This window comes from Atheta coriaria, unplaced genomic scaffold, assembly GCF_025399875.1.
Source record: "Atheta coriaria isolate IRGN ID8LTWV9N9 unplaced genomic scaffold, Caltech_Dcor_3.1 hic_scaffold_11_pilon, whole genome shotgun sequence".
In the NCBI taxonomy this organism is placed as follows: domain Eukaryota; kingdom Metazoa; phylum Arthropoda; class Insecta; order Coleoptera; family Staphylinidae; genus Dalotia; species Dalotia coriaria.
The window spans coordinates 107,625-131,727 of NW_027045453.1; the positions used below are offsets into that span (position 1 = coordinate 107,625).

General features: G+C 40.8%; 1 protein-coding gene and 1 long non-coding RNA gene across 4 annotated transcripts in view; both read right to left on the reverse strand.

The window, feature by feature from the left end:
* Nucleotides 1–1,150: 1,150 nt before the first annotated feature.
* Nucleotides 1,151–23,759, reverse strand: LOC135801633 (cadherin-87A-like). The gene is given in 17 exon segments (XM_065315091.1): nt 1,151–1,824; nt 1,889–2,041; nt 2,098–2,194; nt 2,251–2,607; nt 2,672–2,891; nt 2,894–3,635; nt 3,717–3,914; nt 3,985–4,205; nt 4,368–5,904; nt 5,967–6,797; nt 7,012–7,209; nt 7,876–7,982; nt 8,047–8,239; nt 8,511–8,771; nt 8,846–8,983; nt 9,097–9,305; nt 23,750–23,759. Coding segments are annotated over 16 exon segments (5,586 nt in total). The 5' UTR covers nt 9,268–9,305; nt 23,750–23,759; the 3' UTR covers nt 1,151–1,662.
* Nucleotides 23,760–23,772: 13 nt separating this feature from the next.
* The window catches only part of LOC135801634 (uncharacterized), a 49,467-nt gene continuing 49,136 nt past the window's right edge, over nt 23,773–24,103 (reverse strand). For all 3 annotated transcript variants that reach the window (XR_010550411.1, XR_010550410.1, XR_010550409.1), the window contains one exon: nt 23,773–23,828. This is a non-coding gene — a long non-coding RNA (uncharacterized lncRNA). The remainder of the gene's footprint in view (nt 23,829–24,103) is intronic.

The following is a 24,103-nucleotide window of genomic DNA, read 5'->3' on the forward strand; positions in this document are numbered from 1 at the left end:
TCGAACCATCGACCTACGGTATGGCAGCATGTGCTTCACACCTGAGAGCCACACGGCTCACTTATCAAATCTTATTCGTATCTTTTTATCTTTTATTTATACTTTCATATCTTACAGTACAATAAAACTACAGCATACATATAATGCACTGTGCTATACTATACTATATTATGGTGTCCTCTTAGAGTTCAACATGGCTTAAAATACTAATCCTGAAAACGACTAAGTGAACACTAGGGACTCACGTAAGCAATAATGTAAAATTAAATTAGCCTTTTGTTAAGTATGGCCTTGTGGCGTACTCGGCTGAACTGCGCGCAAGCGCTGCGGGTGAAGGGGGAAGGATACTCAAGGTGTGCGAGAGACGACAGACGAGAGGGGAGTCGACGAGAGGACGCGGCAGAGAAACGACCGTGTAAAAGGGGAGAAGTCGAGATCATGAGACATACGAGTATAGAGATTGTATAATTAGAGAAATAAATAAGAGATTTTGAATTAGAGACCACATGCGGAGTTATTTCTTAACACTTTATTGACTGAATCATTTTCAATTATTATAAAGCAATAACATGGTGTAAGATTTAAAAAATTAAATAAAAGTAAAGTTTTATTTGATGCTACTTACTCCTTTGTTCTTCTATCAATAAAGGACTAAGGCGCACACACACGTTTCCGCAAATTGAATGTAGAATTGATTATACGCACTTCTTTACTATTCCACGCAGAGATTCTAAATGTATTCACGTCAAACACATAAATTTAACTTCATTTAACCGGAACATACCTATTCGACGGACGCCACGCGCGCTCCGCAAAGAATCACTCAAATCATTCGTTGTGCGCTGCAGTGGGCTGTTACTACTAAATGCCGCTGATCGTCAATCGATTTAAGTAATGCTACAAAATATCAAGAATCGCGAGAAAGGGTCACTACGTTTGATTAATGAACATGAATAAACAAAACACGTGAGCACTCGCAACAGCGCTTAACCGACTAAGCCGAACTAAGCAAGACAGATTGACATCCGACCCGCAGTTGCAGGGGCACTAGTCGGACTCTAGTTATAATACAGTTTACCATAAAAAAAATTTGGTTTGAGTCTTATGTGTAATAAAAGTGAACTTAAAACTTAAATTAAGCAGGCATCAATCGTTTTTTATCTAAATGTTATTTTTGTTTCAACAATAAATTACAAAATTTAAAGTAAAATTTGTATACAATTTTACCCTAAACATTTTATTTTATTTTGCATTATTTACGTTGCACTTTAATGTCATAAGTACCTCAGAATTCCACCCTTTCCAAATGGTTCAATTAAAACAAAAATGCAATGCAAAGAATGCTACATACACTTCATATTCATCGACTTAACTATTCATTCATATTAGTAATCTTATTATTTTACAATATTTTCTTTTGCAAGCAGAACAGCACCGTCATTGATTTTGGTGCGGCGTGCTGTCCCCTAAAACGTTGTATTGTCTTATCACACACTTTGTCACTGAATTTGTTCGTTTTTAAAAGTTAATTTGCTGAAATTAATTTGCAACTGTTGTCATCACGTTGCTCGTATTATCATCTTGTTGTCATATCATATGTATAATAATTGTCATTTGTTTATCTTACCAATAGGTTCGAGTCTACTAGATTAATCAGGGCATTCATATCAGTTCTGCGACAAACTCCGTCTTGTCGAGACCACCGCTGGTGTTGTTCTGCTTGAATCGGCTGCGATTAAATGAGTTGAAATCTTCGGATGAGCTGCTAGCCGGTTCTGGGACTTGGAATGTTGAGCCTTGAAAGCCCATAGCTGCCTCATAATACTGCAATACAATAAGAAAACATCGTGTAAATTAAATGAAACATCCACTAGTTTCATAAGCTTACATTTGGCGATCCACGCAGTGTACTGCTATTGGAATGTTGTGCCACTCCAGATAACGTTGCATAATCGGCGAATTCATCCGCCATTGATAAGGTCGCCATATGCACAGAGCCACGGCGGTTTGGATGTTGAATCGTCGCGTATGTATTGTCATCCTGAACAAGCAAGAGATTAAGCAACATGATCAATTTACTACCTTGAATAGACTTACTGGCATAAATTCATCACTACTTCTCCGATTATTCATATTCTCTGGTTCATTGAAAACCTGCATCGTCAACTCTTGTTCTTCATATATTTTTAATTTCCTGAAAATAATTAAATTAATAATTTTAAAATTATTATGATATTATAATCGACTTACTGTTCAATCCACAATGGATTCTCGGTTGTGTTGAGATCGTCAATTATTGCCTTCTTAATAAGAGCGTCCTTTTTCTTTAGATTAGGCGCAATAGTCCAATGACGCAAACAACAACACACCACCGTAAACGTAATAATTCCAACAATCAACACAATGAGCAAAGCTATGAGTGCCGCTAATGCCGGATCAAACGCGTCGTCCTTTTCAGTAGCAAATGCTGGTACAACGTTTTCAATGGCAAACCCAGCGTAGTAATCCTTCAAGAAATCATACTTTGAATCGATTGTTTTCAGTACTTCAGGAACGGGAATGATAGAATGCGTTCTGGGATCTACCACGAGGATATACATATCACTCCTGAAAAGTAAAGAACAGAGAATTACATAATATTCGATTGAGTAAAATATTACAAAAGGCTTACCATTCTTCGTTCTTTTTACCCATATCATCTGTATGATATCGAATCTCGTCTACAATCACACGACTTTCAGTTGCATTGCTCAACTCTGCGACGATCTCATCCTTTTCCCGTAGGACCTCGTCTACCGGTCTCGACAGAATAATCCGATTTAATTGATTTGGCTCAAAAATCCATACGTGCACCTTCGTGACTGTCTCGCGTTCGGGAAAGGCGTTTTCCTAGCTACCACGTCGACGATAAACCGATGCTGATTGTTCTCGGCAAGATACGAAGCAGTGTTGATCTGCCCCTGCTGCGTGATGTTGAAGGGCGAAGGGATGATCGAACCGGAGCTCTTGTCCGACCCGTACTTGTATAGATTGGACGCCTTGATATAGTAGGATATGCTACCGTTCGCTCCGTAATCCGGGTCCGAGGCGGTTGCGTTTAGGATAAAATTGTTGACTTTGGTCATCGCGTTCACCGCCGTGTAGTAGACGTCTCGCTCAAACGTGGGCGCGTTGTCATTTACGTCGCGAATGTACACCTTCACTTTGGCGATGCTACCGTCGTGCGTGACCTGCTCCTCGGTAAGATTGTCGCGGTCCTCGTTGGTGAGATAAAAGTCCGGATCGTTGTTAGCAAGAATGTACAGGTCGTACTCGGCGCGCTGCTCGCGATCGAAGGAACGATTCGTGTACAGCGAGCCGTCAGACTTGTCCAGAGTAAAAGCACCCTGCTCGCTACCAGACAGGAGGTAGTAGTAGACGCGGGCGTGTTTGCCCTCGTCTCGATCCAAAGCTCGTACTTGTCCGATGCGGACACCAGGCGCGTCGTTCTCGCTGATATAGAACGTGTACGGATTAGTCGTCTTGGAGTCGGGGAACTCAGGACGGTTATCGTCCATGTCCACCAGCAAGATTGTTAAGTAGCAGAGGGTCTCATACCACTTGGGCATGCCGTGGTCGCGAGCAGCCAAGATTAACTGAAAATTCGAGTAAATAAAACACGAGCGGTGGAATGGAAATTGAGCAAGTGGCCAACACGGTTGGTAATCGATACTCACATCATATTGGGCGCGTTGCTCTCGGTCTAATAATTTGCGAGTTTTCAGCTCGCCAGTATTCGCATCGATGGAGAATTCGGGAGTTTCTTGTGTGATCATGTCATCGATCTTCAGATGATATGTGATTCGCCCGTTTTCACCAAAATCTTTATCCGTCGCTTTCACAGTCATCACCAAAAAATCGGGAACTGCATCAGTCTGTACCATTGTATCAAAGAAACAAAGATTAGTAATGCAATTAAGTAAATTTAAGTAAATTCAACATTACCTCGGTAACTTCGACGGTAGCGTTTGCTAACGCAGGCATAATAAACGACGGGCGGAATTCGTTGACGTTCTGCACTTCGATGTTCACACTCGCTCGATCAGTCAGCGCCCCGCCGCCTTCACCGTCTCTCGCCTCGATAATTAATTGATAATTGCGAGGGCCGTCGATTAACGATTTATGTGCGTACAGGATGCCGGTTTCCTCGCCCAACAGAAATACATCTATTGCAGGAGCACAGAACAACGGTTAATTTATCATTAAAACAATTGCACCCTTCAACAAGACAGTTAACAAAACCAAAACGTTGTCGACATAGCTAGACGTCTTAGCGCGCAATTAGAATACAATGAAGAGTGGGAAAATTATATAGCAGAGGTGCTTACCTTTGTTGTTTCCTGCGATAATCCTATATCTTACGACGCCATTGGCACCCACGTCCCCATCTGTGGCATTGATGGTCAACAATGGTACGGGTGGGTTGAGTCTAACGTTTTCTACGACGCTAATGTTATACGTGCTCTGATTGAATTTCGGCGGGTTGTCGTTAACGTCGAGGATCTCGATGTGAATCGGTACGCTGGCGGAACGCTTGAGCGTGCCAGGCGCATTGTCCGAGGCAACCACTTGTATCGTCGTCTCGTGAATGGCCTCGCGGTCGAGAAATTCGGGGTTTTCCACGCGTATGTCGCCCGTCCGTGGATCGATGCGGAAATGTTGGCTATGGTGGCCGATGAGGGCGTACGTGACGTCGCCGAAGACTCCGCTGTCGGCATCGCTAGCCTTGACTGTGAGCACGTGCGCGTCCTTGGCGAGATTCTCCTGAACGCTGACGTTATAGCTGGACGCGGAAAAGATCGGGTCGTTATCGTTCACGTTGATCACGCTCACGAGCACAGTCGCGGTGACGTTCAGTTGCGGAAAGCCGGAATCGAACGCGACGATGGTAAAGTTTAATTTTTCGGTCTCCTCATAATCGATTTTCTTTTTGATCTGAACGATCCCCGTGCCGTTGTTCACGGCAAAGTATTCACTTGGGGGGATAATACTATAGCCGGCAATCTCCGAATCTTCATCAAATGCACTGTACGTTGCAACGATAGTCCCCACGGGTTGTTCCTCCTTCAATTCCAAAGTGTAGAATGGAAAATCCAATGTCCAAGGTGGCGTGAACATCGGAGGAGAATCATTTACATCTGTTATCGTAATAATCAACATGCCTTCGCCTTGTTGCATGGTTGATGCAGTAATGTCCGTCACCAGAACGGTAATTCTGACCACAGCAGCAATGTCTCTGATTAAAGGATTCACCACTGTAACGCGTCCGGTGTTCCTATCCACCGAAAAGAAAGCTTTATAGTCGTCACTATGCAGCACTTGATGACCATGTTTGTCCAGAGCTGTTATAGGTTCAGTCGCCGCAAAATTCAAAGCCTCTGAATTGTTAACATCCGGATCTAGGGCAATTAATGTGTGAACATGTGTGCCAACCGGAGCATCTTCCAATACTTCTGCTTTTTGCGTGGTCGGAACAAAGTATGGCATTTTATCGTTTGTATTGATAACATTGACAGTCAAAGTGGTGGTGCCGGACAATGTAGGAGTGCCTTTGTCATCTGCGACCACTTCAATCGTGTACGTGTTGCGCCTGTCATAGTCCAGTTTGTTGGCGATTGTCACGGCGCCAGTCTCAGAGTTAATGGCAAAATCATCAAAATGACCCTTGGATAATCTATAGACTAGCTCGGCATTGATGCCAGTGTCAGCATCCGTGGCGTTCAAGACCAAAACTTCACTTCCTACAATAGCGTCTTCTTTAATGGCGATCACGTAGTCGTCTTTTGTGAAGACTGGAGCGTTGTTGTTTATGTCCCGAATGTTGATTTCAACTTGGGCGCTAGCGGTGAACTTGCCATCACTTGCCTAATGCAAAAAAATGTTTGCCCGTAATTAAGTTTCTGAATAATGAGTTGACTGGGACTTACCTCGATTGTGAGTAAAATACTGTTTGTGTTAGTATCATTACTAAGGTCCAAGCCACCGTGCTTGGCAATGCGGATCTTGCCAGTGTTGGGGTCCATGTAGAAAAGCTTCTCGGGATCGCCGGCAATGAGCGCGTAAGTTATATGCGAAGTTTTGTCCTTATCGCTAGCCGCAATCACCAGCTCGGGATCGAAACGCGTCGCGCCCTCGTCGACAAACACCTTGTAGATCGATTGGCTGAACATGGGCGCGTTGTCGTTGTTGTCGGTGAGGGTGATTCGCAGTGGAACGATTGATGTTTGTCCCATGCCATCATCATCCGCGGCGCGGAACGAGAGTAAATACTCAGATTTGGTCTCGTAGTCAAGGCAGTCACCCTCGCCTGGTTGCGCACAGGGTGCGATTGTAATAGTGCCTGTGCGGTTGTTCACCGTGAATTTTTCAGCACCATTTCCAACCAACGAGTAAACAATGCCATTCTCCCCAAATCTACCACTATCTCTATCCTTAGCCACAATTGTAGTAACTAAGGTTCCAGGGGTTGCAACTTCAGATACAGTTGCTGCGTAACTGTCCAGATCAAACGATGGCGCGTTATCGTTAGCGTCTGTGACCGTGATGGTCAAAGTAGCAGTTGAGGACAATTGTTCTTCAGTGTGAAGCTCTTTCGCTACCACAAGTATCAAGAATTTTCGTTGGTTTAGGTTTTCATAATCCAAAGAACTATTCACAACGCGAATTGTTACCGGAGTTGATCCGGTCGCTGTTTCCGGTTCAATTGCAAACGCATTTGAGATGTCAATCAACGAAAGAGAAAATTCAGCGTTTCGATCCTTTTCAAGCAGAAAGAAACTAAATTTAGTTTATGTATGATATTTTATTAGCTGACAAGCTATGAACCATTTAATAAGAACGCTATGCTCGTTTTCAGTTATTATTAAAAAAAAAGGCAAGCGCATTAGAAGTCGTAATCGGCAGCAAGTGTTACCAAACACAGCAAAGAAAATTGCTAGCAAACGAGGATATAACTTATAACTTATGACTTACAACATCTGGATCGCGGACGCTCATATCCAGATTTGGCAAAGGCGATCCCTCGGCGATGTTTTCCGGTATCTCAACGTGGTAGTCGCGCTTATTGAACGTGGGTGGCTCATCGTTAACGTCTTTTATCGTTATCGTCGCCCGGGCGGTGCTCGTCGTCAGTGGGTCGTTGCCTTTCTGTCCATCGATTAATTCCCTAGCCTGTAGAAACAAACACACGCAAAAAATTAATTGTTATCGAGTATGTAAGCAGTTCTTGCATTTAAGTTTATTGCGGATGCACTGAGTAAATATTATTTAGGTTCTGAAACTTTTCCAGCGAATTATTTCAGATCGTTTGAAGTTCATTGAGAGCTTTTCCCCGACAGTAAATCATTGAAATTGAGAATTTAATCAAGCGATGGATTTTCCGCCCGCGTTAATTCCGCCGGTAAAACGCTCGCGGTGGCTGCGGCACAACCGATAACTTTTCTTTTTCGGTTTTCGGCGTAAGCGCTCCTTTTCGTCTTCTAATTTGGCCTCCTTCGGCTCCTTCCTTCCTGCGGTGGCCACGTTCGTGCGTTTACTTTGCGCGGCGGGCACTTATAATGCATTCATAATTCTTCAAATAATTCGCCAACGCTTGTAGCCATCGATGCGGAGAGAAGCGCCGAACAAGAATTTACGCCAACCCTATTACCTATCGCGTTTAATAACTCGAACTTTGATTACTTTCATAAAGATTTAAGCGCTCTGCGTGGTTATATTTCCACGGAAACTTGTTTTCTAAGCGTAAGCGTTCGAGCTTGATTTTACTCGCGTTCAACGACGGGCCGCTCTCAAAGTTTCTCTTCAAACTCTGTAGGGTAAGATTTCATAGGACCGTACCTTAATTATGAGCGTGAGGGTGCCATTTTCCAGAACTTCTCGATCAAGAGGTTTCGCCGTGCGCAGCTCCCCAGTATGCGCATCCAACAAAAAATAGTTCATGGGGTCTAGTAAAAAAGATAACAACAAACAATAAGTATTAGTTTACAAACACTCCAATCACATATTTACTATTGACTAGTTCGTAGACAATTGGTCGGGGATGTTGACGATCACCATCCTCAGCGTGCACAGTCATGATCAACGAATTTATCTCAGCATCTTCATAGACCTCGGCTTCCAAATCCCCTTCAAATTTCGGCGGCGTATCCTGCACGTCTTCAACCCAAACCACTACCTTTGTAGAATTCGTCAGCTCTCCATCCTGCAATAAAAACATTTTTACGTGCCACGAGAAAATTAATTAAATCTTATTTTTAATTTTGGATTTAATTTGCTCTGAGCCTGCGAATATAAATGAATGCAATTTGGACGAAATTAGACTCCTTGAAGACATCCCAAATACTCCCGGCGTAATAGATTGGAATAGACTGCACGCTTGCACGATGAACCAGGATGAAAGGTGTTAGGTGGCAAGAGATAGTGGAATGAAGCCCTGGGTTGCCTCCGAGGGTGTGAGTGGAAGAAATACTTACAGTCGCCTTAAGTAACATCTCGTACTCGTCGCGTACGGTGTAATTTAATTTGCCGGTGAGCGTGAATACACCTTTATAACTGTTCGTGGACGCGTCGAGCTGCTGCAGCTGAAAGAGATCGCAGGCGTGTTCGTATCCGGGCAGATTGATGCACTCCACTTCGATCGTCTGCCCGCTCGAATCCGGATCCGCAAGTTCCACGTGCGCGAACACCGTCGAACCCAATTCGGCGTCTTCTTTCACTGATATCTCATATGGCACCTAAACACACCAAAATATGTCATTTCATAGCAAAATTTCAACTTTTCAGACCTTCTTTTCTGCGAGGCACTCACGTTGAGAAACAGAGGAGCATTGTCGTTTTCGTCTAAGACGATCACGGTGATTGGCACTCGAACGATATTGTTTCCGCCGCGAGGCGCATCTTTCACTTCGTCTTCGATGGTGACATTGAAGTTGAGCGTATCGTTCACCTACGTAAAGTACGAACGAAAAATTGACATGCTTGAGTTTTCACTGGTCTTTTGTAATATCAAAGTAGGTATTGATTTTTTCTCGTGAAACTTAAACTTTATCAATAAATTACCTCTCTGTCCAATGGCTTGACAAGCGTCACGTTACCATTAAGTCGATCGACTCGAAACAAATCACTGCCTTCAAGGCCATAATATAAGGGGCCTTCCTCAGGATCTGTACCTTCCAGGCTGTAAACGATCGACCCCACTGGCGTGTTTTCTGACAACGCTAGGTTGTCCATGTCCAATGAGAACGTCGGTGGTAAATTTCCACTGCATACTGCAACAATTAAAAATAATAGAAATAAGGAATATGAATAAATAATTTTAAAACAATGTTTCTTTAAATATTACAATTATATATTTATTAATTTTCTTAATTAAAGAGGGTTAAATAAACAAAAGTTCGTTTGTTATCGGGATTATGCCCGTCTGTGGTTGATCGGTTTCACATTTCATTAGAAGCATATTGACAGCGGAAACAGATCGAAGTGTCACTGATGTAGCGCCGCCCGATGGGCGCCTACGACCAGCTGTTGTTACGCCGTCAGTGTTTGCGCCTTTGTGCGCTCGTTATTTGTCTTTCCCAGAGCGTCCTCTCCCGTTCGCCCGTCGTTTTGTTGCTTTATTTACCCGACGTTCATTGCACTTTCCGCCATGCCGCTTTCCGCATTTGTATTCATAGACGGAAGCCCACAATAGCGAACAGCCTCCTCTTGGCTGGCTGGGACATTTTGCAGGATTCGTGATTCGAGGGATGTGCGTGGCGTGCGGCGTGTGAATCGACTCACTTCCGGCGCGGTGCCATCAACGCTAATACTCTAATCGCTCGTAACGTAATAGTTCCGACTCACGCGGCTCTCGGAATACAATTCCAGCCGTTTCGGGTGTTCACCTCCTTGCCGGATTCGTCACGCGATCCCGCAGCATTCAGAACATCCGGAGGAGCGTCGGAGCATTTGGCGCGATGGCGCGATTTGAAACCACGCTGCCAAAACGCTCCCGAACGTAATCTGCACAACCGGCGATGAGGAAATCGAGTCGGCGAGATTCCTGCCACACGAGCATGCCGATAGCAGCAGATTAGTTGATTACGAAATGAGTGAAGCGTCTAACTGAGCGAAGAACTGAATGCTCAGACCTGACACGAGAGCCTTTTGCGCTTTTCCTTTGCTCAGAATTCAGTTTATCTAACCGACCATCAGAGATAAAATTAACAAAATAATATACTTAATTTATATTATATATAGGTACTAATGAACAAATATTATCTTAATGATGTTCCAATGAAACATACAACGTAATTTGTTTCAATTTATTAATTTTTCTCCAACTCTCCGATTGCTTCCCCGGTTTCCTCATTTTCTATATTTCTATACACATAAATTAAATTTCCTGATAAGAAACGCAAGCTACGTTTCGTTTTGATTCATCCTGACCGGAAACTCAAACGCTTGCAATGCAATGAATCACGCGCGCCGGCAAAATTGGAGAAGCACAGAAATGAGGAAACACGGAAATATTGGAAACGGAATCGCGCTGGATGCGCTGCCAACAATATCGCCATTAGTCTTCTTTTTCATTTTTCCGCTTTTATTTTCATATTTTGATGAATCAAGTTTAATGCGAAAGAAATCAAAGAACATCAATAACCGTAAGGAAAACGTGAGAAAACCCCTCAGCTAAACCTGGAAATCATGAAAGAAATCGACGATTTCAAGATTTCGTGGAAATGGTAGGAATAAAATAAAAGAAACCTGAGTCAGGAACACATGCAGGTATTGTCTAATCGTACGATGTGTGATTGATATTTCAGTGGGATTGCGGGCAATAGGAAATGATGGTTTTCCGTAGACAAGTGAAAGAAAATTTCATACTCAAATGCCTGCGTTCGAAAACGAGATGTGTGCACGTGCACAAGTGGAAAAACCGGGCGCAAGGTAATCGCCCACTTTGCAAGAAAATCGCGATATCGCCTGCCTGGATAAAATCTTGCACGAGTGGAAAATCGCGTGCATTCTGCACAGCTGCGGTTCGATTAGTACGATTTGATAGAAAAGTACAATTTTGACATCTTTACAATCCATCATATTTTCCAGCAACAAATTTAATTAATTCTGCTCCATCATCAGATATTAATTCCAACCTTATTTGTCCCTTAACTGCAATATATTTACATTTACATTTTCTTAATCAGCTCTTACTCGAAACATGTTTTAAGGGAGAAGACACGACAAGAGCTTAACAGTGAATCTAAATCGCGTGGAGGCGCCGGGCAAGAGCGTTGGATACAAACGAGACGGCTCAATTTAAATCCTGCGAGGCGATTCGCTAATTCGCACGCCAGTTGGCAGTTTGTCCCCTGCCTGCAAAGAGACCAGCAAAGACAAAGTAGACGTTTCGCGAGGCTTACAAGTGAACGGCGCAGAGCGTTTGTAGCATTCACAAGTAGTCGGCAGCTTTATTGTCAAGACAATGTCAGTCCTGACTGCAAGAATATACCACTACTGGTTGTCCGAGCTGCGTTGTTTCAAGACGTTTGGCGTGTTTTAGGTTTTGCAGCAGGCGGCGGCAGGAGAAACAACAAGAGCAAGAAAACGACATAGAGTGCGTTTCAAAGGTGGCGAGCATGGCGAATGGAGAGAATAGGAGGTGAAGCAAGCACGTCGCATTATTCACTGTGTGTACTTAGGTGGTTTACTACCGAGTGTTTCCATAAACAAAAAATATTCAGTAAAAAATAAGAAAAATTTAAATGTTTTTTTTTAAACTTTCTATTTTATTTTTAAACTAAAGATCATACCAAATACTTTACACTTTAATAAATCCTATAAATGGCATGACTCTGTAGATGTGTTTACATCCCAACCGCAAAATAACATAAGTTATTCTCCGCTCCGTCGAACTTTCGCTAAATCACCTTCTGCACAGGGCGGTTTCTTTGCTTTGGACTCGTTTCTGTTGCGGACCGAACGCGTTAGTTTATGTATCCCTCGTTTACGATTAAATCTGCGCGTTAAGATTGCCATTCCCGAGCGGATTTTTTCCGGAGCTCTTCGCCTGGCTTGGGAGCTTTAATTTCCATCGATAATTTACGTTCGCCTCGTAACGATCGCCGCGTCGGTTTAATCTGCGTTTCTCGTGCGCTTAATTTTTAAAATCTCATTGCCAAGCTTCAGAATTGTGTGTTTTTTTGCAGCAGCAGCGGTACGGTCATTTGGAAAATTGCACCCTCGACGAATGCACAAGTCGCACAAACTGGTAATCAAGTGGATGAAATAAATCTTAGGGGCACATAAATAAAATACAATAAAACGAAGCATAAATCGGCAGTATTATCAGAACGGATGAAAGAAGTAATGAAGAGCACGTCGTTAAAACCGTCAAGATTGTAAAAATCTGCAAAGTCGGATAAATCCACAGCCGAGAAATTGTATTTTAACAATGCGTCATTAAAATGTTAGCTACGTGAAACACAATACTTAATGCGATTAAATTTATGGTCGTATTAAGAAAAATATAATTTAGTACATACAGTAGTATTAGTAAATACATAGTAGTAAATACATAAAATTAAGTTTTAGGTTATAAAAATCAACAGCCGTTTTCTTTTATAGTATATTATAGGTATGACGGTATTGTCAAGATTTTAATTGGCTGGCGATTGAATAATTTCTTAACCAAATTTCGAGTTGAATAGTTGGAAATACTTTTTGTGTAAAACGTATTCGTCCAAAACGCTGCTTCTGGTTTTGATAGGTTTTCTGTGCAACGTGCGCGATGTGACCGGAACGCTGAAGCACTCTAAAGACAATAAAGCTTTGCAAACGTGGCGGCAAGCGCGCGAGCACGAATGCGGCATAAATTTTAATTAACCCCAACGATCGAGTTATTCGGCTGGCTGGCAGGAAACACATCCTTTCTTTAGCCTTCAAATTACTCCCGTAATTAACCGAGATCACATTGGGAAACCAATAAATATGAACAAATTAACTCGTAATTAATGAATCTGTTTTATAATAACTCCAAAATATACGTTTTTTTAATTCGTGTCGTCAGGTTAAAAGTCAACGTTTTTTGTTCGCCAAGTAAATTGGCAAATTTGCTTTGCGCAAAAAGAAAAATATGTTCCCGATACAATAAATGTAAGCTGAGCGCAAGTCTCGCCCGTAGAAATCCAATAAAAACCGTAGAAAATTGCAGCCGAAGCTCGAAGCGTGACACATAAAGGCGAATAAAGTGCGCTACAGAATCTCGCGAAGCGTCGCAGCTTTCGTGAGCGGCAGTCGTCAGTCGACGCTTCATTATCGACATCCAAAGGGGCACTCTCCACGCGGTCCGCGACGCAATTGCAGGATGTCGTTGGATCTCGTCGGATGGAGGAAACGTTTCTCCACTTTCTTGTCCGACGCTTCGCGCATTTCTAAATTGGAGCTCACGAGACGCGAATATGGACCAAACGACCGATATCTGTGGCCGACTTAGCCTCGTTTCGTCTCAATAAACCGACTCACTGCAGCACAAACTCACCTAAACTCATCAAATATTAAAATAACAAATCAAAAAATACATAAATTTCTTTCATCAATTATTAAAATAATATTTAAAGATAATCATCTTTGATTGCGATGTCTGATGAGTATTATAACACCTCGTATACTGTTATAGGGTAATTTCTTTTACTTCGATTTCCAGCTCGTGGTCTGGAGACTTTATCTAGACGTAAAAAAGCTTCATAGCTTCATCCGGCGCATTTTTCTTGCTTCCTTTGGCACCTTTGTGCCGAGAGAAAATCGTTTCACAGAGGATGATTGAACAGAGCCCACACATATTCGCACGTTCGTCGCGAACGACGCTCGAAGGTAAAAAATGCTAAAGCTAAATTACATCGAGAGTTCAGCTCTTTCATCTTCTTCCTAAAGTCTAGCCCTTACTTTTATCTTTGAGTCATTGGACTAAAAAATACTGTTAACCACGTAAAAGAAAATTTTAAAATAATCCAGGTACTTATTCACGACTCTTTTTAAAACGCACCAATAATGAAGTAATTTATTTATAAATATAATATAAATTTTAAATTTTAACCAGCAGGTAAATAAAATAAATTATGTATGTTCATAACATACAATTAGGTTTATAAATAACTCAGCGATTTGAGGCAAAATCAATTCCAACCGCACTTTGATAACACCCACGCAATCCGAATGAATATTAATGCGCGTTTATGCGCCGTTGTTGTTTGTTGTTGTTGTGCAGGTATCCGAGAAATATTGTTCTAAAATGAGTGCTTTCATTCCGCTCGGTTTCGGTTATTTCGTGTAATGTCACACGTAATGTCCGCGTGGACGCCTTCGTCAATGCGCCACCTCTCGCCACCTTTGAATTCGCGCTCGACGCGCACTGCCATTACCATAATCACTAATTACGTATGCGTCGAACGTATCTATGATATTCCGGAGCCGCCACCGGAACGGGCCAGGGGTGGTTTTGCATGCTAACCGACTCTCACTCAGGAAGCGACAGCCATCAAACGCAAACGTACAACTATCACAAGTTACAAGTAAGTCTATAGAATCACATACAGTATGTTTAATTATGCCCACAAACTTAATATTTTAAAAACTAGATAAAAATATTAATTCTTTAACATATAGTTTATTTTTAAATTTTTAATGTGATTATTTGTTGTATTTGTTTAATTTTAAAACACACTGTATATTTTGTAAACAATGATTTGACTAAGCAATGTTGATGACACCTTATAGCCCCCTCTGAGGGAATCTCCAGGGTTAGTACCTGAGTGAAAGGTATGCTGCTCTCGTGCACTACACCAAGCGAATTTGTATTTGCCAATCGTGATGCTCGTGAATTTGAATGTCATTGGACCACACGTACGCACGCACGCATTTCAATGCGTACATACACCAGAATACGTAATTAAAATTCAAATTAAAAATCATATGTCAATAAACCGTAACACTTTGTATAATCCACGAGAAAAGTAGGTTGTGTTTGCGGACATTCGGTACATTAATTATATCCGTAACTATGGGTAACTACTATGGGTATTTATGGTAATGGTGTTAACAGGTTGAATGCGAGCCAAGCTGTTGATGGCCTCGGCATGAATTCTCTATATCCATTAACAACCACCCTAAAGCCATGTTGTCAAACAATTCGTTTGATAAATGTCAGAAGTTTCGACTTCAACGGAAAGAAACTTGTAATAAAATACAAATTAATAAACAAAAAGAAAGCAATATACATGAGGAAAATAAACAATGTGTTATTATGAAACAATGCGCAAATTGTGAATGCGTACAACATAAGAATGTCGGCGGTGATGGAAAAGATGCCCGCGGAGTTGTCGACGCGCGGCAATAAAGCAACGAGCGAAAAGGTATAATAGCACAAAGTCAAAGAGGAAATTGCGTTACAAGCCAAGGACGAAATAATGAAGCTTGCGCTGCGCGCAGTTTATTTTCATCAGTGGTATCTACCGCCCCACCATGCCCACCCGCCCCTTGCTTTTATTTGTGTGCGCTCGTTGGTTTCATTAACTTTTGTTCAAAGCCAAACGGCGGAAGAAAACAAGTACGAGTATGGAGCCAATTTAATACAGTCGATGAAAATGTAGTACACATAGGGGAATCATAGGATAATTACGATTTGAGCCAGCTACCTTTTTTATTTGATAAAATTTGCTTAAAACCTTTTAGTTGCAAGTTGATGTATTAAAATAAATAACAAATTAAATAAAAAATAAATAAATTTTCCATGTATAAAGCTGAAAAAGTCAATTTAGTTCTGCAAAATTAATTGAAACTGAATTTGTAAAAAATACGAAATTTAGTTAAAGTGCAACAACGTGCAAAATTGAATCGTTAGACGCCCGTTGGGCTTTCATTAGCTAAAAGCCTGAAATCCCTTTCGGGATGAAACGAGTGAAACGAGTCGAGGCCCACTCGAGGCCACTCGAGCGTCCCAACGCACAACACATCGGCTCTCCATTATTATAGCAAATATGATATTTTCGCATCGTACGCTTCGTTTGCACGCCCATGCACGTCGCCCGCACACTCTACCCGACTGCATTATAATACAACGCGCAAAAAGCGTGCAGCGGTGCGTCGATGCGCGACCCAAAACGAGATTCAATCGAATCTATCGCATTCGAAGCAAATGCAGCACATTTCTATGCGGCGCGATTCAATGCAGTCCACGAATCGGATAAACGAATGGCGCGCAAGTTTCATTGGGGAAACCGCATTACACAACTCGGTTCCATAATTGTTATTACATTCAGCTACCGGATCATAAATTTAAATCTGTTTACCAAAAGAGAGGGTTGTATGCACCGTATTAATGATTGATTGATAATGAGTGTAAATAATGTGGGATGAAGGGTGATATGTGGAGGTTTCATTGATGATGTTTCCATCAAACGATCAAAATGGACTAAAATCTGATAGTAACTAAAGGAAAAATCAGGCTACAAATAAAATAAGTAAAAGAATAAGAAAAATTATCCTGGTAATTTGTTGCTGTTGTTTAAAAAATATTATTGCATTATACTAGCATTTCAAAGTAGCTGCTTCAACCAGCAGCTATTTCGGGAAACTAGAGATAAATATCAATAAACATCAAACTATTATTTCAGTGCTAAACTAAACTTCCACAATTATTTCCATCGTAGATAGGAATATTGTTTTAAAGCCCACGTACCTGGTAATATTCGCAGATGACCAATAATGTCAATAATATTGTGATAAATGACTGTTTTTATTGCATTTGTAAAAGCTGAAGTCAAAAATATTCATTTGACTAAAATAAAATAAAATCATCAAAGTAAAAAAAATATTGCAATATCATAATCGATGAGTATCAATTTTGTAAATGAAAGTATTATACAATTGTCATTTCTATAAAAATATATAAAATAGCTTCATGTCATGTGACAAATAATTTGTTTGCAGTCCGTTGGTGGAGGTGCCGCCCGCAATTCCCGATATGATTCAACGATTCAAACGCAATTTTTCAACTTTCGAAATGTTGCAGGAAGCGTCGCATGCTCTAATATTATTGGTGCCGTTGAATGCAGAGCGGTAACAGATGGAAAAGTTTTGCCGGAACGTCTTGAATGGCCCGCCGTCCAAGGCGCTGCCGACAAAACGGAAAAGGTATCAATTTTACTTTTGTGCTCCGAGGCGGACAACTTTCTGGCACGTCTGCCACGTCGATACGTCTTTGCAGCGTGCAACCGTACGACACTATCTAACAAAGTGCACGTACCAAATATACAGTATGTCCGGAACTAGATACTTATAAGCATATTTTTGTGGTATATTTTAGTGAATTTGTCGTTTGGAGCTGACTGTGAATATAAACACAAAAAAAAAAACACAGAGCTGTGAAAAGTATGAACGAAATGCAGCCGCTTTGTGCGGTGTTATCCGAACTTACACTCCACTTCTTCTCCCCCACCCACTGCCTTTTCTTTCGCGACGCATCACGGTTCCAGAGGATATAGAGCTTTTATTCTCAATATGGTATATCTGCAATCGTCAATCGTTCAATAGCACCGGCGCCGGGCACCTCCACCAACCATGTTTCTACGCTTCCGTTTCTAAACAGGCGCAGCTTGCGTTTTCATACACGGAACCACGTGGCGGGCAAAATTTTTATTCGCTGCTTTCTCTCCAGCCAACGTCAGCGCGACATTTTTCATTTTATTCACGATCACCGTGATACAACGTCTTTTCTTTATCCCGTATTTTTCTATTTTTTGCCACCGGCACGATACAATAACGTCGAACGCATCTGTTGTCCATTAACCTTTTGTGAAATATTTCCCATCTCGCACAGTAGGGGAGGCGCCGTGTGTCTACTTACATGCAGAATACACATTTTAAAAGCCAACTTTCTTGCTTGACTCGTGATTTTGCGTGACATTAAAAATTCCCGGAGTGACATGCGTGTAAGGAACGTAAACGAGGGAGTGAAATACAGCGGAACGTCGCTGGTGTACGGGAGCGAGTAAAAGCTTTCCCTTCTGGAGCTTTATGATGAATGTAATGAACGTTTATTGTGTATAAAACGCAATATAAAACTGTAAAAATGTTGGAAAACGGCGGAAAAATGCTCGAGCGCGGGAATGGCATGTGTTCCGCGGGTAAAATATGCGCAATTCGGGTAAATTATTGTCGGTTAATGCTTCCGACGCACTTGGAATTATACAGGTTTTATGTAATTATAATTTATTCACTTTTAAACAAACACAGCGAAAAAACATTTCGAGTGTGGGGTAAAAATAAAATTTAATATACCCGCCATAAAGTCAAACATTACAAAATAAACATTGAGGGGGGGGGGGGGGAAACTGTCATGAGGACCATGTTTTTCTTCCGCTTTCTCTTTAAAGTGAATTTAAGAACAAAATTTCGTAGAAAAATCAACTAAATATTTAATCTTAAAAAAAAAACAGCAAAAACAAGCTATTTCCTTATTTTTCACCGCAAATATTTGTATTACATGTTAAAAGAAGTCACCACACCATATGTAACAGTTTTTATAGTGGCGCTTTCTTCCAACAGATCATATTTAGTGTTTTTGTGTCCCTCCGCACATTCTGACAATAAATTTCAGTTTACGCCCGGCTCACCGGCTTGCACGCAACCGCTATTCCTTATAATCGCCCAACGCGCATCCACCCTTGAAAAAGAAGAAACTCGCCGAGAAATCGCGCGGAAACAAAATGTCCGCACATGCACGCCTAATCTCGTCACAATAACGCGCATCGTTGACTTCGTTCGTCGTGCCATTCGTCTTCCGGCAATACGTTCCTTTTTGTACTTGCTTGTTTTTCGTGGCCGCATCATGTATCATAACACGACGGCAGCGACGCCGTCACGATAGCGAAATGAAAACGAAGCACAAGCTAAAACCAAACACGTCCAAAGCTCAAGACGAAAAAAAAAGTTAGATAAACGAGGAGAAGGAAACTGCAAGTAAACGAGAAGGCACTAAGATGGAAGAATATTGTTGTCACACACGTGTTATGTACATAAATACAGCTCAACGTCGTCGGCGTCGACGTGCAAGCGGCACCAGCGCAAGAAAAGCAACAAAACCCGGGGTGCGTCGAGGAATTTCCCTCAGCAGTTTCGCATCCAAGGCGCATCCACGTGACAAGCCGGCACGACACGACTGCAAATATCAACCATAAAGAATGTTTGTTGTGGTCGCTGGAAATCGGAAAAACACGACGTGAGACGACAGCGAACAGAATACAAAGTTCAAAACGTAAAAAAAAAATGAAACAAATTTTCAGACACATATAATTCGTGTCTGATGGAATTAAATAATTAGATTTTTTTTACGGTTGACTTTTTCGGCATTTCGCATTTGCACATTGCAGCTTTGTGCCTGGATGGATGTAATGCAGGTCTCTAACGACATCAAAAACCAATTGCGATGCAAATTTGGCCGCTGCCAGCCTGCATCCGGCCGCACTCCACTCGCCACTCAGCCGTGCAACGCTCGTGATCCACTTCCCCGCGAGCTTTTGGTCCTTTGGTCTTTGCGCAGCTCATTTCCTAGCTAGCTTTTGCCCGCCTCCTACAACTGACGGTCGGTTGTTGCCCTGTCACCCTTTGCAACCCTAGTGCGCAATTCGTTTAGAGTTCTGATCACATAAGTTTCGCAACTGATACGCAAATGCATGCGCACCACTTTATGACCAAGCATAAAATATTTTGCTTTACTATTCGCGACATGTCGTTGCATAAATCATGTCGAACGAGGCGTTTTAGTGTCAATAATATCTTAACCAACAGATCGGCAGTTCATTAGATTTGGAAATTCTTCCGGAATTTGTGTTTTTAAGAGAATTTGATCATATAATCCAATTTTCATTTGATAAAAACCAAACACCCATTAAATAAAAATGTCGTTATGCACATCGCCGAGAAAATAAAAAATAAAAATTGTAATATATGCATGTACATAAACGCGAAGAGGCAATAAAAATGAAAATTTAATGCCCGCCACCGTCATAGACTACGCAGACGAAATAATGAAAATGATGATTAAATCTAATAAAAGTGAAAAAATATCTCGCCCATTTATTATCCAATATTCTGTGCGCAATTTCATGCGCTAGTTTTTACGAGATAGTTAAAACGCAAATTTTAATGATAAAACATGTTTTAAAAATTGGAAAAAGCATGCATGGCGTAAAATTTGTTCATTGCTTAATTCACAATAAAAAATGCTTCATTAGAATCTCAGCCCCGGCGGAATGTGAACAGCTTTTTAAAGTGTAAAGCATTGAAAATTGCTTTATAAGTTGTTAATGGTTTCAAGTGAAAAGTTCGCAAATGCACCGAGTAAGTGAAAATTCATGTACTTTCATGCTGTGCTTCCAACTTTCTCATTGTCACTCACGTCACGTCAATCTTATCAATGTTAAAATATCCAAAAACAGTCGAAAGGTTTCGCGAATGCAAAATTTAATTAATAATTGTGCAATATTCAATAATAGCAATTATTGACATATCACACCAGAATAAATTTGACACTGATATTCATCCATAATGCATGAAAAAGCAGATTTATGTCATTAATCTTATTGTGTTCCAATAATTGAATATGCTAGAACCAGTCATCCTGTATATTACGTAAAAGCTTTATAGTTATCTACTTTTTTCTATAATAAAAATAAAATTGCATAGTAAGTTAAAAACCATGTGCAGTTTTGTTTGGAACCTTTTTGTACGATATATTTTACCTATGGCTATTATAATGTGCCCCGACGCATACTTTTTGCCCATAAAATAGTAAATAGATTTCGCGTTTAGATAAGCTGCGCACACACGTCCGTCCAGGCGCATAAAATTGCTCGATTTATAACACAACACACGCAAAGTCCGAAAGCCGGAGAGCGAAGCACGCCGATGCGGAAAATTCACGTGAAATTCTATAATATACACAATTGTATATAAATCCCACCCTTAACTATATTACATAAACATATACAAAGTGTTTAAGCAATCCAAATCCAATTAATTTAAATAACAGTTTTCTTATTTAATTTTTTTGATTTGTGCTATAAATTTTGAGGTAAAATTAATTTTAAAATAATAACAATTAATAGATAGATGTATACAAAAAAAGTAAATGCATATTCATGGCATTAGACGATGTATAAAAAAATCGATTGACGCTATCGCGAGTTTGTTATATCCTCCTCTCAAAAAAACCCGGTCAGCGAGTCAATGGTTTACCCTTTGCAGACCCAAACCACCCCGTAATAACCGTACATATTTCGACACACATTTTCATAATATCTGGTTTTCCGGTTTCTACTGCCCCGTTTATTTTGTAGCTAAATAATTTGAAACCTGTAAATTTTTGTGCAAATACATAAAAAAATTAAAAAATTAAACAACACTCGGTAGAAAATTCATAGTTATGATATCGGTAGAGCCGAGCATCAATTAAACACGCGCAAGAGTGCGGTTCGACGTTCACGTCCCACGTTTATCTGTTTAGTTAATTTAAGACGCGTTTCATTAGGCAGATCATCGTATGGCTGCGAACGCCCGATAGCGCTGCCGCCACCGCCGCCGCTACTACTTGCCTCCGCCGGAAATGCTTGCGGTCGCGCCGCGAGACCCAGATGTGCTTAGCGAAACCTAGTTGCGATGCATTAAGTAATAAACAACGAAATGTGCAAGGAAACCGGGAAACTCTAGTAAATATAGCAACTTGCAAGCACTACTCGCGCGCAAGTTTAGCACGGTAAACGCAAATAATAGCGAGCATTCGCCCGCATCACAAGTTGTAAACAGGCGATAGAGATGTTGAAGACGTGCAAACTTTGTCGAATTTAATTATTAATTAACGCCTACACACAACATGCGATTTTATTTTAAATATGTACATATAAAGTATTATGTGGAGGCGCTGAGCAATGGCAAATTATATTATGATAAAGGTAATTATTGGTTCATGCAAAATTCAGCAGATTTTTCAAAGAAAAGATAACAATTATCTGGAATAACTTTGGAAGTTACTTTGCGTTCTTGGAATTTTTGGTTATCTTTTTCAATGGATTTGGGTTTTCCTACTCAATTTCCCAGCTCCCCATTGACCCATTTTCAAATCTAACATGATTATTATGTAATGCTACACAGATTTTCCCGTAATAATGTTGCGTGGGACTGTGGGATGGCTGGAGGAGAAAAGAGGCACGAAAAATGCAAAGCGGGAAATTCCAGGACTGCGAAAGCCCGGCGGGCCTTCAACGGCGTGCTTTGCGTGTCTTGCCAAGCAGGAATAGATAGGGATTCGCATTTTAGTCTTAAGAGAGCAATGATGATACGTGCACAAAATAACTACTCGTATCATAATATAACATACTGAAATTTCTCACAGAATTTTAAAATCCTGTAAAAATACGTGAAAAGTTCGATAGAAAGCAATTCTTCCGCGTTTCGAGAAATGTTTTTAGCGACTTAAAAATATACTTTTAGCACTTTCATGGTTATTAAACCAGCTGTATAAAAATCGACTCTGGTCTATATAACCATCGACCGAAATTCAACCTATAAGGGTTTTCCCTCGGGTTCAACTTTCCAGATGAAACTACTCGGGTGTACGGGAGCTTGGCGCTGCATTCAGCTTCCACAAGACGCAACAATTCCGCCGAGGGATGGCCGAAGTCGGCAGTCGGTGCAATATGGAATCGCGGCACACAATGTAATTGTGGAACACTGCCGGCAACAAAGGCGAAATTCTCGCGTCCGAAAGTCCGCTAATTAAAAAAAGGCCCCGACTCACTCGCCAGCACATACACACACGTAGAAAATGCCAGCTGGAGCAAGAACAACTTTGCAGCCGAAAAGAAATGGATAAGATAAACATTTGGCAAAGTAATGAAAACTCTGCACGCAAAAGGTGCTGAAACTTGCTGGAAACTTACGCAAGATTAAGGAAAATATAAAAGAATTAAACGAAAAATACAAAGAGAACTAACGAACAAATACAAAGGGTGATAGCACAAAACGTAGGAAACAAAGAGTGAAATAATTTAATTAAAGCAGGTGTATCACACTAAACATAAGAATTTCTTTTATCAAAACTAAAGAATATTAAAATTTACTCAAGAGTAAAAATATAAATAAGGCATAATCTAAGAATAAATGAGAGAAAAACAATTTTAATTAACTTTTATCGCCATTACCCCATCGTTCCATCATAAACTCGCCATGCCAGCGAAACCGAATTCGCTGCCAGCGTAGAAAGCAACACCAAACGCGACGCTTATCATTTTTATCTATACACCCCGTGCGCCGAATGCGGAACATGTTTCCTAATCATCTTTATCTTAATCTTCATTTCGTTTCTCCCCCCGGTGGTGGAAACGAGCCCTTTAACGCGCCCAAACTTTCCACTGTACTCATTTTTTTTTCGTTAATCCTTTGAGGCGCGGCGCGTATAATCAACAAAACAAAAAAGCGGAAACTTTTTCTTTCGTTGATAATGATGTTTGCTCAAGTGATTTTGTCCTGGTTTGCTTTTATTTCCCAGATCTTAACTTTTAATTTTTTTTTGTTACATTCACTCGTGATGCGACTTCTTTTGATTTTAACTGAGAAAGTTTTACATGTCGCTTTGTTGTTGTTGCAAAGATAAACACAGGCATATAAAAAGAAAACTTACCTTTTATGATGAGGAAAAAACGAAGGCTTTCAGTGCTGTCCCCATTATCTCTGCTTTGATGTATGATGACAAGGAAAACCTGAAAAATAAATATTTTATATAAATATTAATCACATTAACATTCACTGCAGGAAAATTTACGCATGTGAAAAGAAGCAGTAAATATTTCACATATTTCGAAAAGTTTTCCGCTCGCTAAATTCGACTTTTATATTAGTTGTCGTTTATTTATAACAAACTTTTGCCCATTTTTATTCGAAGTGAAGTGAAGGAGACGCGAAACTAAACCAACATAAATTCCTATTTTTGGAAACGCTTCGCGCAAAGTTGACGCTTTAAGTTTCGTCCATTCTG